Here is a 16699-nt window from a genome sequence, read left to right as displayed (position 1 = left end):
GTTAGAGACCTGGATAGATCACAGGTTCTCAATCCTGAGTTCTAACACAGGACATTCAGAACTGGTTCCTAAGAACACATTGAGCCCATAGGGGCTTGGCATGGCTGTAACACAGCAAGCTAAGTAGGCCTGTCAACAAACACTTACTATTCCCTGATGGTGGAGGCTTCCAGATGTGCTGTGACCTACACTGAGAGGAGAGTACTGGTGTGCATTCTGAGTAAGGGTACCACTTCCAGAGGACATGAGGATGCACTAACCCCACGCAACCTACCACCCAATGAGAAAAGGTGAATCTAGCATGAGAATAGAATGCTTTTTCCATTTCTGTAAATTTGTAATGAACAAAATTCCAAGGCCTTAGTGGAATAGTGGTTGGGCCCAAATTCTAGTCCTAACATCCTCTTAGACTCAGAGTGAGGTTATTTCAATGAGAACTTAACAAGCAAATATAGGGCCTCTCATCCTTAGTCACCAGTAAAACCACACTATGCTCTCAGAGAAATTCTAAATTCAGCAGGTCATTGGAGACAGTCTCCAGATCTCCCAAAGTTAACACTGGTGTGAGCAGGGAGGATGGGGTCAGGCTCTCCCTTCCCTCTGCCACTGGTACTGATCACTTCCATGCTGGCGGATTTGAGTTCCTCTCAAAGGAAAAAATATCCAACTCAGGTTCTCAGTTGTTTGAGGAAAAGTAGGAGGATGCCAGGAGGCACTGATGAGTAATAGGTTTTGACAAAACAGGCTGAGCCTTAGAGCTGTGACTCCAGTTCAAAATGGAGAGTGCCTTGTGAGTCTTCTGCCCAGGTCCCCTGGCTGAGGCCCTAGCAGGCTCTGAAGACCTCTGGTAAGACCTGATGCAGAAAACAAAGACCTTTCAGACAGCAGCTTACACTGGCCTTCAAAAACAGTAATTCTGTCTCTCGGTGGTACTACTTGCATTAACAGTTTATAAGAACCCATTACTTAACACGCGTTACTTAAATTACATTACTTAAAACACATTACATTTTCTTCCCTACAATGTCTTGATCTGTTTGGCTTATATAGATTCTAATTAAAACACACATTTGGAAACATCAGCCCCTAAGGTAAAGCCCTTGTATTTGAAAAATTAGTTTCAAATGGTGTATTTTTTTAAAAAAGACTTTTAACTTTTGCCTCAAGAATGCAAATTTCATTTGCCCTGTTTTACTTCCAAGAAAAAGAGTAAAAAAGCTGGTTCTGCTAATGTGACTGCACCAGCCATAACTACACATCCCAAAGGCCTTGAGAAGTCCCTTAAAGTCCTTCACCACCACAGCAGTTATGTTCAGTGGCTCCTGTAATTTAACCTGTTCTCACTTAGCATTTCTTCAGTTGTCAACCATTTGTGAGTATAAAACAATCACCCGGACAGACAGCAAGAGTGGCTGGAAACCCAAGCACAACCATGCCACCCCACTCTTCCGGGGACCACCAGCCCAACTTGGTCCTCATGTGCTGAGAATCTCATGATACCCTGAGGTAAGATGGGACATGCTATTTGCCACAGCATCTTTGGCATGGGGTTCTGAGGTGGCTTGGTTTGTAAATAATTCCTTCATACAGCAAAGAGCAGCTCAGACCTTGGGCTCAGCAGCAGGCTTTAGATGGCTCAAGAGCTCACCTCAGATAATTAATGTCCCTGGCTGGAGGGAGTTCCAAACTTTCATTTACAAAGCATGTACAACTGTCTCAGTCAAGCAGAGCTAAAGACAAGGGGCCACTTAAGGCAGCGGGAGCAGCCCAGCATATCCTCCATGTCCATATGAAGTGACAACTGCTGGCCAATGAGGTTCCATCTTTCTTGCCATCCAACCTGAAGGTATGGGCACATCAGCATTACACTGTCTTCTAGGTGCAGGTCTTGTGGATGCTGCCCCTGCACACATATCTGCCGAGGCAGTGAAGAATACACATGCTTTGCTGCACACAGTTGTTCTGTTTTCGTTTTATGATACTGGGAATACTTCATAGGAAATCTGCCCTCTTAATAAACACATCACAGGTTTTAACCTTCATTTTCATGGGACTCACAGAAGGAAAGCCCTCTCTTTTGGTGAAACCTAGTGTTTCCTGAGGATTCACCGAACTTCACTGCAACAAAATCTCCATAAATACCAGTTCACAATGGCTTCAGATATCTGGCAATTGGCAGCAATTGGATGGAAAAATAAGTCTCAGCCGGCATCAAGCATGCTACTGACAGTTTTAGACACCATGGCCACTGTCTGGTATTATACATGGGCAGGAAGAAAAAAGCGAATTCATTTTGAACCAAGGTGACACTGAGAACTTCTTGAAGCCAAACATCCTATGATATGTGAAAAATTTTTTCTGTTACTTATATGCATAAAATCTAAATTTGATTGAGGTTTTCTCCTTCACTGCTCTCAAATATGGATTTAGGAAAAGGCAAAAAGATGTTTTATGATTGGGAGAGAAACTAGAGTCTCACGTATGAGTCGAATGTTAATTGTGTGAGAACTGCAACTCAAGTGCTTCACTAAAGCCAGTTTTACTAGATGGTGACGGGACAGAGTGCCACTGGACCTTTAGTCTCTCACCCCCACACTAAAGAGAAAATGAAGCTAACGTAAGGTTATGGGATAGTTTAACTGTTTCCCTTTCAGGCCACTCTTATTTATAAATAAGATAAACAGTAGAGTCTAAACAAAGTACAGGTACAAAGTTCAACTCCAAAAGATGAAGGGTGTCAGCATTAGAGCCGGGCTCTGGATTACTGACAAACATCATGAACTAGCCTGACTTCTGTTGTTCCTTAAGTGGCATACTTAAGTACCTGCCACAAGGGGGAAGGGACCACATGAGTAGCAGAACTTCAGACCCAGGTCTTGGTGTTTTTTCCTTCAACTAATGGCTTCAGTGTCCTAACATGACCTGCTTAGTGTCAAATTCTACAGCTCTCTTAGCCTGGGAATGGAGTTACTGGGGTACGAACAGAAGCAAAAGGTGTCAATCTAAAATGACCCCTTCCTAAAGTGCAACCGATAATGAAGGTGCTTGCTTGTTCAACAAACGACGCATCAGGTTTTGTGGACATATTTGTTTGACAATAGTTTTTACTTTGGGTTAATGCACACCCGTTTGTTATTGGTCAAAAGAAGTATAGAGTACAAGCTGTGTGTGTGAGAGAAATAAAGCAACTGTAAGACAAGTTGGCCACCATAATAAGATTCCTAAGGAACTATTCATTTGAATGAGTAAAAACACACTTGTCATAGAATCTTCAATCTAGTACTCAGAGGTGCAAATAAGGCAAGAGCTAACCTATGCACGTATAAATATGCTGTTACCCTTACTAAAATCAAGCCAGGATTAAGAGTAAGCGTTCATTTGGAAAAAGATGATACAGAGATGCAGTTATTTTGTGTAGCATCTTTATGAAATTGTCAAATATGACAAAAATGCCTTTTGCTATATGTATAGATTAAAAGGGGGGAAGAGATCTCATCTAGTTAAAATAAGTTAGGTTTCAGCTGGAAGCCTTAGGCCCTTGGAAAAATGCTCTGTCAGAGTTTGCACACTTGACCAGGAGTTGAGTTTCTCAGCCTTGCTGAGCAGACTTTCATGGGACACTCCTTAGTTCAGGGACTGTTTGCTAACATTTAACTTGGGCAATATTCAAGACAGAAAAAGGCGGGACAAAGGGAGGTGGCCGAGAGGAGGAAAGAGAGGTGACACCGTGGAGGGAGCCATTCACTCATCTCTGGAGGTTTGTTCTTTAGACTGATTTCCCAGAGAAAACAGAAATGATGCACTTCCCACAGCTCACTCCCTCAGAAGCCATCTTCTGAGACTGACCTCTCTTATCAAGGCCATTCAAGCAAATCCTCTGAACATTCCATGTCCCACTTGGCCCTCAAGGGTTCTACAGTCAGGGTGCATTCTTCCTACTAAGAGGTCATTCTTATCAAAAACAACCAAATAATTGCCACAGGATACTCGGGACCTGTAATTACTGTTAGTGACTATCAATGATGTATAGGGAAGAAGACAGCTTAACTTTCAAAGCCCAATCCTGGAGACACCTGGAGACTATCAACTTGTTTTGACTGGTCAGAACGAACAAAGGACATAGATGTCTGTCACAAAGGGAAAGAAAAAAAAATCCTCAGAAGGAAAATCAAGTCAGTGAGCCTAACTCAGCATTCACCTGTGAGAAGCTCAGAACGTAAGATGATGTTCTCTTTAAAAAGCCATGCCAAAGTTCATGGTGAAAGAGGAATTCTGGGAAACAAGTGTCCTGAGACCATTCCAATCATCAGGAAAGACATGAGGTCCAGACTCTGCTGTCCTTTGGGTATAAGATTTTTCTTACCCCCCCTCCTTTTTTTTAATGGATACCCTACTCAATTCAAAATTGGCAAATACCACACACATGGGCCAATGGAGTAACCAAGTACAGTTACTATTTGAAGAATAAAAGTCACCCTTCTCATTGCTTCCCCTGCCCCTGTTCTGCAAATTTCCAATTCAGAGACCCACACATCCCTCACCACATGCTCATGTGCTAATCAGGCATGAGGCCAAGGCCTGTATGACTCTGACAGCATGCCCCTGTGAGAGTCAACTACTCGGTGAGTTCTTGATGCCAACAACAGAATGGCATGTAGGAAGGGCACTAAGTAGGTCAGGGAGAACTTTGCACCACTTACATTTGCCCCACTTTAGGTCATATGCAGACTCAGTTTTGAGAATTTGAAACAATACACTAGAAAATGAACTGTAGCTACCAGGAAAATTATTCCTTTAATTCTACAACAACCTCTATTTAGTAATTTAAAAAATGTGCATGTATACTGCAAAAATCTTCTCTGTTTGGAAAAGAACTAGAAAAAGTGAACTCCCACTCCCCCCTCCTGATTTGTGAAGTCACTTTAGCCCCTCACTGCTGTTATCATCTGTAATAGTTTGTTTTCTATCCAAAGCCATTATGAAATCCTGAAGACGTGTACACAGTATAGAGAACAGTAAAAGCAGCTCAATGTGTCTAAAATACAGCTTCCTTTTCTTCAAACACCTCTTCTGCCCAAACTATAAAGATGTTTAAAATTCCTAGAACCAGGGCGAAGACCACAGAAACAAGGAACGAACCAGCTCCTTCCCCTGAGCAGGAAGAGCGTGGCTCTTTCCTCTGTGAAGGAGAAGGAGGCAGCCTTACAATGGGAACTCAGGGAAGAGATTTGAAGGCTTGGTTTTATTGTTTCACTGTGGGAGGCAGCTGATTGCAACACACATCTTTTCCCTTTCGTGAAACTGAACAGCACCCCATTTTGCACAAAAGGCTCTCAATGATGATGTGGTATTCTAAAAGGCTGGTTTTACTCTTTATTCTTCAACAGACTAAGCCTTCAATTGAACTTAATTTGCTAGGCAAATGCTTTTTGTTCATATTTAAAACATTAAATCTCAGTCACAGCTCCGTTTATGATATGAGTGTATCTTTCAAAAGAATGGATGTGCATGCCAGGCATGGAGCTGCCTGGTTTCCCTTGCAGCTCAGAAAAATGCAACATCCACTTTAAATAAAATGCAGTTCAGCATATGCAAAAATCTATATACATTATACATTTTGATAGTTTAAGTTGATCTGTTACTGTTGTCTGCTATCAACACATTACAGGGTTTCCTGTAAGCTGTTTGTTTCTTGCCTTAAAGATAATACACTGGCAACAGCATTTTTATGACATAACTGATACCAAATAGTAACAATGTAGCTTCTCAGATCTTTAGAAATATTTTCAGCGTATTTAAAAGCACACACAAGCATTTTCTCCTCTGCTCTAACTGGGTACACATGACCCGGACATAAAACTGGATGGTGATTCCAATGGACTGGGCAGAAGATAACAACTCAGGACAAGAAAGTTGCAGTCTCACAATTATTAGCAATGTCTTAAGAACACTCCAATTATGCACTACAAAAGAAAAAAGGTTTCAGGGAAAGAACTCTATGTAACACCACATGTTAGCATAGCATTCTTGGTGAAAAGGGAGGAAATGTGAACACACCAGCATCTAGCGTCTGACTATTTAATAAGCATGCTCTGATGTGGTGCCATGTTTATACTGCATTTGAAAATGTGCAGTCAGTTTGTAGCAGTGCACTCAGTGAACTCTGCCTCATATTAACCATGCTGCCAACAAACAGGAGAAGAGAGAAGAGGACAAATTCCCCTCTGTAATTCCTCCAACCCAGAAAGACTTCAACCACAGCATTTTTACTTAAATGGTGTTTCAACATAACGACTGAGTGCCTCAAGTGTGAAGTTATTCCTCATTTCCTAACATTTGACATAAACTCCGACATGAAGCAGGGACTGAGTGGGATGGCAATGTGGCAAGGTCTGACATTCTCCTGATGCTAAGTCAAAGCCAATGCTCTCTAAAGAGGTATTTCTTGCTCCAGTGTCAAATCAAGGATTAGACCTGAAGGAAAGACACACAAACAGAAAGACACTCTACAGTAACGGGACTTGCCTGACTGCCTCTGAATGATTACAAGCAGTGAGTTTTTTGATATATATATATAAAAAAAAATCAAGCAGAATATGTACGCAAAATTTCCCTTCCAGTATGAGAAACCTTAGCCACAACACTAATGGTACCCATGACAGACAGGCCTCTTTTGTTTTGACCAGGGATAAAAGGCTGAAATCCCGAAAGAGTTGGAGCAGCAGCAGGAGAGATCTTGCAAACCAATGAACCGCACGATTCTCTGTCCGCCTGCTGTCTACGAACACCACCCATGAGCCTTCATCTCATCCACATTCAGTTACAGGCTTCTGCTCCTACCACAATCAGCAGTGGTCCTCCAGAGCCTGATGCACAAGAGCAGTGGCCCTGACTTGCTGATATATGTGACAAGAATAAAGTGTATAAAACTTTCTTTCATTTTCTCCAGAGATTAGTTGGAGAAGACATATGTCACAAGCAGAGCCAGGATTGAAAAAGAATTAGCTTTTAAAAATGAGAGGTTGACAAGCTCCAGTTAAAAACCATTTTAAAAGATCTATTTCATTACATAGCCAATATATCTTATTTATAAATGTAAGACTGATTCTTTACACAACCTTCTTGAAATAAGGTCTACATGGTAAGTGGTAGGGAACTTCTCTAGTCTCTTCATCCAGAGTTTGAATGGTGTAAGTTCATTCTCACAGAACTGGGTACTTAATGACTTTTCCTTTAGGAGTGGACTGACCAGCACACACTTACTGCAGGTGTCAGAGAAATGAAGCAAAAGAACTCTGATTTTTAGGACATTAACTACTGCTTATTGCTGCAACTCATATAAAATTGGTATGCTGGGTTCATTTCTTGATTTTGAAAAACATTGATGTCCCCCCCCATTGTTATTTAACTTAAAAAAAAAAAAAAACTATCTTTGTTCTTTAACCCTCAGAGAATGACTACATTTAGGCAAATAACCCAAAAAAGAAAAAGAAAAAAAAAAAATCAGAAACATGTTCTTTGCCCAGAGTCTACAGAGGGTTAAAGCGTAAGATTTTCTGTAATAAGGCACCCTTATTCCACTTTTTTTTTAAAAGAAACTTTTTCTTTGGTTTCTTGTAACTTTTCAGTGAGTCTGTCCTTTGTCTCCTCCATTTTCTCTGTGATGAGCTCCTTAGTCTCTTCCATTCTGCCCTGCAAATACTCCTTGACAGGGGGTGGGGTTGACATGTAGCCATGACTTCGCAAATACTTCACGGTAAAGGATGTTCCTCCCAAGGTCACAGTGTAGCGGGCAGGCGTTGCAATCTTAAGGGGAAAGAAAAGCAAATAGGTAGATCAACATCTGATTAAGACTAAATACAATTAAGTTGAAATTTAAATTTTTGGTAATAATCAGCACAGACTATTGTTTGAGGTGAGTTTTTCTGTAAGATTTTCTGTAATATCACCCTATATTGTTTGTATTTCTAAGAAGGAAGGAATACTTTTCCTGCAGACATTTTAAAATGTCTGTTCTCAGATGATATACCACTTAAGATTTCAGGCTTATCACAGATAGGTGCACTGGCACCCCCTTTAAAAAAAAGATTTATTTTTTTATTTATATGAGGACACTGGAGCTGTCTTCACACACATGAGAAGAGGGCATTGGATCCCATTGCAGATGGTTGTGAGCCACCATGTGGTTGCTGGGAATTGAACTCAGGACCTCTGGCAGAGCAGTCAGTGCTCTTAACTGCTGGGCACACCAGTCCGCACTGACACCCTTACTGAATGCTAAGGAGCACGGGCCCAGATCTGCCCACATGGCAGAAAGAGGGCATGAGTCTGCTGACAGTAATACAGTGCAGCTGTTTGTGCCCTGAGAGCTCTGCCATGTACTGTATATCTGGAGCTAAGATGCAGCTGAAGTTCAACAGTGCGAGGAGGGCTGAGCAAGTCATATACTTCTCTGCTGGATCTGCTTTTGCTCATCTTCCTTTAACTCTCTCTGCACGCACGCTACAGGCTCTGGAGCTGACAGCTCCCTAGGCTACAGCCAGGCCTTCTATGTTTTCATCAGAAAAGGACAAAGAATCAAGAGACCTGAAGCAGTGGAAGGGCTCCGCAGAAACAAATGGCCACACGGCACCAGCAGCTCAAGCAGGTGCACTACACAGCAGCCTTTGGAAAGCACCAGCCATGCTCTCTCAATCTCTCACAATTGCTCCTCTATCCCCACTGACCTGCTCTAATGAGTTTCAATGGCTTCTGGGAAAGCACATGCACCATTACCCAGTGACCAGCCTGGGCCCACTCTAAGATGGATCCCTCGGCCTGACTGACTCCCATGCACTTGGTGCCAGGAGCAGGCCCCAGCTGGCTTCTCAGGCTCACTGGCCACCCCACTCTAGCTGTGCAACAAGGTCTGCAGACTCTTCTTTTCTCCTGTCTCACTCTCATGTTGGCCTGCCCAGGTCATGCTTTAGTGTTATCTATATAGTAAGAATTCTTTATTTACAGCTCCATATTGAAGCCCTTTCCTGAATTCTAACTCACTTAACTACCTAACTCACTTGTACTTGCATATCTGAATCCACTTTAAAACTTAATATGTGCAAATTCACTGACCTCAGTTGTCCCAGTCAGTCCTGCTTCTTCCAAAATTTTACTCAGCACAGGGAATGGGAACTTTATTCTTCTAGCTGCTCAGGCCAAAATGAATAGCTCTTAATACATTTCTTTAACATAATTTGCATGCATATCACTATTTCTTGCAAACATGTCCACTCTCCTCTCCTCTGCCTCTTCTGATAGCACTGAACATGTTAAGGCCTAGGCTTCTGTGACAAAGCCTTCTCAGAGGCTTTTGTTTTTACTCAGCCCTAATGTGAAAGGTTCTCAACACAGCAGCTGTGGCAAGTTTGCTGAAACAGAGGTCACATGCTTAAAGTTACTCAACAGCTTTTCAAGCCCTGCAGCTCACAGGCTCATCTTTCTGAGATGACGTCCTGCCTCCTGCTCATTCCAGCCACAGCTAGCCCGCTAGCATCCAGCATTCTGCAGCCCTCAAGGTTTCCTCTGCTGGGAACACAGCCCCCGCTTCCCCACCAAAGAGTTACCAGATCAATTTGCTAACTGCTTGAAGCACCTCCCATCAAATCTGCAATCTTGGGGAGAAGGGGAATGGGTGAAGGGTGAGGGGAAAGGGACAGGATGGACAAAAAACAAAAATGCAAACTAACACACACCAAAACACCTCTTTCTTTCTATGGCTTTTCTTTCAAAAAATATTTTAAAATATTTATTTTATGTATATGAGTCTTTTACCTGCACATTTGTATGTGCACTGCCTGTGGGCCTGGTGCCAACAGAGGTCCCTCCAGAACCAAAGTTAGAAATGATTGTGAGCCAACAGCTGAATGTTGGGAATTGAAGTGCTGCTCTTCTGCACCAGCGTCAAGCACTCTTAACTATATTCTTTCTTAACATTTCATATAATTTAAATATACATAATTATATATGTATGCGTGTGTATTTTAACCCTTCTATTTCTTTCTGTCTCTCCAATTGTCCATGGCCCTCCCACACTTACTCCCTAGGAGAGATACATGATTTATGTGTGTGGGGGGTTCTTGGTAGTGTTTTATTTTCTTCCCTTCCTGTCTTTTATTTTTATGAGAAAGAGCTTTATCTTATTGTCTCAGAACTCATCATGTAGACCAGGCTGTCCCTGAACTCAGAGAACTGTTTCCTATCTCCCAAGTACTAGAACTAGAAGGCATGCTACAGCACACCTGGCCAACAGTGTTTTCTGTAATTAGTGAATTCCTCCTGGTCCCCAGCTAGCACCTGGCATGGCGTCAGAGGTGGCTACATCTTAGTAAGCTCTAAGTGCATGTTAAAGGGCATCTGAGGGAGCTCTGATGTGTACCCAGCTAGCTGCCCAGTACTCTTAGAGCTTAAGGAAGAAAAGGTATCTCCGCTGTTCTACTTAAGGTACCGTGGGTTACAGAAAACACAGGACCATACTCATTTCTCATCCTACAAAGGGACATACATGAAGGGCGGGGGGGGGGGGGGTTCCACAGGGTTTGTAGCCTTCCAAGTAAGCTGAGCACTGCTGCACCCGAAAGTACACCAAAGAGAGCACAACCACAAACCAAGGCCCCCGGATTCCTGCAAGTTCATAAGCACCTAGAGAAAATACTTAAAACATAATATGACGAGTTACTAGCACATGGGCAAGGAGAGTCAGAAAAATGACTGAAACTACCATCATATACCTTGATATATTATGGTTAAATTTAATCTACTGTAGCTATAAAACACTATAAATTTAATATATTCTAATGTGAGAAAAACAGAGCAATTAAGTATTGAGAAAAACTGCCTGAGAGTTCAGATGATTCCAGTAAAGATGACAGAAAAAAAATCACATCTGAATAGCACATCTGAATGACTATTAAGTCATCATTCTATGTACTTTTATGCAACATAATACCTACTTTCCCAAAATGTTCACTTAGAAATAGAAATCACAGAATCTTTTATTTAAAAAAAATGAGATTAATATAGCTAAATTCAATGATTTACAATGAGATTTCCCTTCTATGATAAAGACATTCAGGTGTAAAAACTATATGAACACAATAGTGTCTACATCCTGAGAAGCTACAGGGCTGTGTAAAATGAGAACCCCTGGGAACTAAGCCTGGAGCCTGGCACACAAGACAGCTGGAAGTAAGCCATCAGAATCCCATTTACTTAGAAAGGATGAACTATCACCACAATAAAATAAATGTTACATTTCAATAACAAGTCTGGGGCCCAGGACTCCCGATCCTGCAAATGATGACTTACCAGTTTTCAAGGTGCTTCTTCTTAAAGCTGTAGTTTTACTTTTGTACTTGCTGTTCATTAGAAATGTATTTCTAATAGGTGAAAATAGGATATTTAAATAATAAAAAGAGTAAGAACAAGTCAGGACTAAGTGTGAGTTTTCCAGGGAGTGTGCAGTCTGTGAGGAACCCACCTTAAACATGGCATAGGCTGTCAGCGCATTCCCACTTTGGGAGTTTTTCAGGATGTCTACTACACTGTCAGGTAACCCAATGACCTCTAGGAAGGGGATGACATTCACTCCTCTGCAAAGGAAACACAAATTAAGTCATGATTAAGCAAAACTTTAAGGATAGTATTTTCAGAAGATTATCTAAAAACATCAACTACAAATTTGGATAATGGATATTAAATTTTATTTGCTCAGGAGGTTAAAGCTGAGGTCTCAGGAATGGGAGGCCAGCCTGGGCTACGTATCTCAAAAAAACAAAAAAACAAAAAAACAAAACAAAACAAAAAAACCAAAACAGCAGCAACAAAACTAAACAAATCCAAACCAAACTACCACTACCACCACTCAACAAAACAAAAAAACCCAAACCAAACCCAAAGCCTAGCGCTGGTTCTGCAGAAGGCTTCTACCTTTTGTGCCCTGCATGTGCTCAGGTAGTTCTGCCGCCTTTCTCTCCTGTGGCACAGTTAGTCTACTTCGAGCCTGGACATGTGTATCAGAGTTAAAGCAATGGCTTTAAGTCAACCAGGGGAGCAGGGTCAGAACTGTTTACCTGAGCTTCATTTCCTCACCCAAACACCATTTTCCATACCACACTCTAATTCACATTTCAGGATCTTACACTTTACCTTTCATTAATACCATTTCTATGATATTATTCAAAGAATGAGTGATTCTGTGAGTTTAGCATATTCTAAAAGTATGCCTTTATGCTTACTGTCAGATGAAAAGGAAGGTAAGGAATAATTACAACAAATTGCAACAGATTCTCAGAGGAAAAGAAGGCAGGGAGAGCCCCCAAGTTGGTAAATCCTGACTTCTGTAATTTTAGTTTCCACTTTTTGTTATACCCCATTATCCTAATCTTTTCTGATTGTAACTCTAGATAATCTGAAGCAGGACAAGGAATCACACACACAAACTTTACAGTGATCACATTCAGGAAATTTAATACAAAAAAAACTGTGTTAATATAAAATCTGTAATTTAAAGAACTGCCTCAAAACACCAACCACCACTTCCTTGCCTCTTTCTAGTCTCTTCCTCTCCAGATATGCCTTTTAGAACCTTGGATGATGAAGAAGGCAGACATAGTTATTTTTAGATGTCCAGGAGAGCAGGGACTCAATTTGAGACTCGGATTTTTTTCTCTTGAGGAAATTCATATTGAGTATTCTCCCTCAGGGAAGCGCCACAGGTTGAACTATGTCTACTTTGGCATGACTGCAGGAGTGCACAACATCTCTGTATTCCTTGTTCTGTCCCTGGCACTTAACAGTGTGCCTTTTAACTACAGCAGAGTCCTCAGGTTGCTCCAATATAACCATCTCTTTCCCTTGTCATGAAGAGAGGGAACTGCTTGGACACACTATTAAGATAGTTGTATGCTTTTAATTTATTTCTAATAATAAAACAATTAGCTTAACTGGGGAAAAAGGTGGTTTCACTATGACACTAAGCCACCCGGGAGGACTTTTAGTACAGTATAGTAGCGACTGCTAATCATTACCCAAGAAGTCTAGCTAGCATCAAAAATATGAGGGAATAAGAGCAGCAGAAAGAACTATTTTAAAATGGAATATTTCAAGATCAACCAGGAGTCTAATATAACACCATTTATTTGCATATTCGGTTCTTTAGATAACAATACAATCCTATTATAGTAAGACTCAATATTAATTGTGACTTTTTAATGGCCAAGAGCTGTGGCTGACAGTGGGTCCCTCCCAGGTTCTTGGTTAGGACATCTCAGTCTCTGGATACAGAGCATCTGAAGGCAGGGGCAGCACAGTTGTTACTGAGCCATATGTGATTACAGAGAACATTTATTTTCGAAGAACACAGCTCTCTGCCACCTTCTCCCACACAGCAGTAGTTGGGAAACTGAGTGTAAAACATGCCTGTTACTGTAACTTAGCTCTGTCTGAAACAAACACACTTTAGAACACTGCCACTTAGTTAAATATACAATGATAGTTTGCTTTCAGGTTGGAGGAGTACCGGAGACAAACAGGTCAGTAATACAACATTGATGACAATGTCCTTCTTTCCAGAAACAGTATTTTTTCACTTTAATAGGAAGTAGGCAACCAACAAGGAGAGAGTGTTTTCCAGTTAGGATAAAAAGAACTATTTTGGGGATCAGTTCTAATGTTTTGTCTTAATTCAGCTCCCCAAATCACACAGAAATCTACATTTTCAGATGCTGAGGGTCCCTGTCCCCAGTTGGATTTTGACTGGTCAAAAAAGTTACTAACAGCCAATGGCTGGGCAGGGAGATGGAGGCAGGACTTTTAAATTTTCTGGACAAGGGACATAAGGTAGAAGAAGGAGCAGGATTACCATAATGGAGAAGCAGACAGATCAGACTTAAGAGCTGCAGAGAAATCATCCAGCCATGTAAGAGTCAGGGAAGCAGCCCCAGGAGCCACTCCCCTGATTGGATCTAAGGTGGCAGAGATGAAATATAGATTTATCAACCATTAACTCAGGAATATCGGAGGGGAAAGTGGGTTAGCCATGTGGAATTAGGGAGAAGCCCATCCGTTTTGCTGTTAGGACATATTAAATTTAATGCCTGAGTTTGTGTCTTTTCTTTTGGGGATCCAGAAAACTCTGGCAGGTGGTGAGAAGTATGATCACACACCGGGAGTTCAGTGTGGTTTAACAGATTACCACTACAGAACTACAATGTTTTTGTTAGCTGGTGAAAAATTGGAGTTTAATACACACAACTTCAACTGGACAGTAAACCATTCCTACTGGAACTTGTGCCAAATCATTTTCTTCTGTAGAAAAATGTATTTTCTAAGTATTACTTGTGATTAAGTCTTCCACTGAAATGAGTGAACTTTTGCATCTTGTACAATCTGTACCCATTAGGACAGGCTGTGATGCTTGGCTAAGTAGGTGGTAGTTCTGGCTGGTGGAGTCCCATGTTCACCAACAGACCCAGAGCAAGTTGTGATGCCCAAGGTGTGTGATTTTAAATCAGGCAATCTCACATATATATTTTGACCCAGCATCTTACAGAAAAAGAGTTAAGATAAGACTAGGACATGTCTGTTACAGGGGTAACAAAATCACTGCCTTAGGTGAACTAAAGAAATCCGAAATACAACTATCTCCAAATAATTTTGGGTCTGCCTTTTCCAATAACATAATTTGTTTATCAAAGAAAGCAAGAGGTAAAGGAAGCAGTTTGTTTAATAGGCCAAACAGGAACCTCATAAAGAGATAAGATTTTCCCCCAAGACTAGAAATTGGAAGACATAATCTTTTTTTTTTTTTTTTTTTTTTTTAAATTTCTGGTCACTTTTTTTTCTTTTTATTAGATATTTTATTTACACTTCAGGTGCCATCCCCTTTCCCCATTCCCCCCCTTAGAACACCCCTATCACTTGCCCCCTTTTTCTTTTTGCACATATACATTTTTTAAAAAATGTTAATCATAGGCTTTATAAGTTTGGTATTGCTCAATCAGAGGTGTAACCCACTACCCAACCTAGATATATCAACTATCTTTGACTGGTGGAGATACATGAACATCTGCCTCCCCGTCTCCCCCCTCTTTCTCTCTTTCATCACCTAGCTTCTCCTCTCCTCCTCTTCTTACTCCTTCTCTTCCTCTCAGTACTCCTCCCACCTTAGCTCCTCCTACATATCACCCTTCCTGTTAAAATGAAACTTTTCTCTCAAAATACAATTAGAGCTTAATTATGCCAATTTGTACCTGTGAGGTACAAGATAGTCCTCATACCCAGTCCAACATTTTGTTGACTAACCAGAACCTCTGTCGTCTCTCCTAACTAAAACACTTAGTTCTGAACCTGGCTTTTTCCTTGGCTTTAGGATGAATGTCAGCTGACGACCATCCACTCATATCTTTTCTCTCAAGGTAAATAGCCAGAATTGGCTATGAGGCTATAAGTTTTCAACCCCGTCAGAAATCCAGAATGACTGAGTTAACTATAATTGTGGGAAGCACAAAGCATAGCTTCTAAAACTTAGCCAATTTATAGAGACCTCTGAACACCTGGACACTCCCTCTACTACATAACGTTGGAGCATCTGTTCTTCCGCCTTCTGGCCCAGGATCATCTGACAAACCTTAGTGCTGCAGAATTATTAAGGGCTGATTACTCTGTCTAGGCAGATATAATCAGTCGGCTATTCTGCAAGTGTGTCCTTTTCTGGACAGTAATTTGTCTGCAGATGGAAAGAGGCAATTCTTGTCTAGTGGCTGGGAAGACATAATCTTAACAGTACTGCACGTCAAGAATCCTCAAGCTCCCCCCCCCCCCCAAAAAAAAAGTCACATATCAGATAGCAGGACTACATGGCCTTAGGAACCAATACTTTCTGTCAAAAATAGTGCAGTTCTGAGAACTTCTACAAATATTAAACATGTATAGAAAATGTCTTTAACAAAAACTATAATGCAAAGAAACAAGACAGCATCAATTACATAAAGAAAACCCATTCTTCTAGAACTGCAGTCATTTATACCCTCTGTTCCTCTTGAGACTGTGCCATCCCTGGAGGGGGAAGACACTCTACAGTGTGGAGATACTTGTGCTGATTAGAAGAGTTAACAAGTGGCTTCCCAGGCCTAGGCCACTCCTCCGGCACATGGCCCATGAAGGTAGAACTGTAGGTTTCCCGCAGGGTGATGAATACAACTTATACCATAAAAGACAGGAACTGACACAAAAAATGTATTTAACTGCTTTATATTGAACATCCTGAGGGTAGGCTAACCAGTTTCACTTCTGATTAGAACAAAATGCCTTACCATGCCATGAATCCAAGGGAATAGTCACAGTCTCAGCCTGTGATGAGTTCATGTTAGCTAGGCTTTGGCAAAAGATATCCTGTGAATTTTCCACCAATAACATACACCCAGCAAAGAGTATCTTTTCACATGTAGAAGCAGCATAGAAACAGAAGTACGGAACTCATGGGGCTGGTTGAGATGTTTCAATGGGTAAAGGTACTTACTGCTAAGCCTGAAAACCTGAGTTCATTCCTAGGACCCACATAGTGGAAGGAGATTAGTGACTCCTACAAGTTATCTTCTGAACTCCACATGCATGGGCCCACTCACTCACTCATCTATCCAACAACATATAGATGTAATACAAC

The 16699-nt window shown here is 41.2% G+C and overlaps 1 protein-coding gene across 2 annotated transcripts in view; it reads right to left on the bottom strand.

The window, feature by feature from the left end:
* Positions 1-7036: 7036 nt before the first annotated feature.
* Fam210a (family with sequence similarity 210 member A) overlaps positions 7037-16699 on the bottom strand; it is a 35071-nt gene continuing 25408 nt past the window's right edge. For both annotated transcript variants that reach the window (XM_076912520.1, XM_034517624.2), the window contains exons 3-4: positions 11516-11627; positions 7037-7806 (exon numbers count right to left, since the gene is read on the bottom strand). In XM_076912520.1, the coding sequence (XP_076768635.1) occupies positions 7573-7806; positions 11516-11627 (346 nt within the window). In that variant the 3' untranslated portion in view covers positions 7037-7572. The remainder of the gene's footprint in view (positions 7807-11515; positions 11628-16699) is intronic.

The sequence above is a fragment of the Arvicanthis niloticus genome, chromosome 14 (genome assembly GCF_011762505.2).
Source record: "Arvicanthis niloticus isolate mArvNil1 chromosome 14, mArvNil1.pat.X, whole genome shotgun sequence".
NCBI lineage: Eukaryota > Metazoa > Chordata > Mammalia > Rodentia > Muridae > Arvicanthis > Arvicanthis niloticus.
Note: the sequence above shows the minus strand (reverse complement) of the source record. Positions and strands in the feature narration are given on the sequence as shown.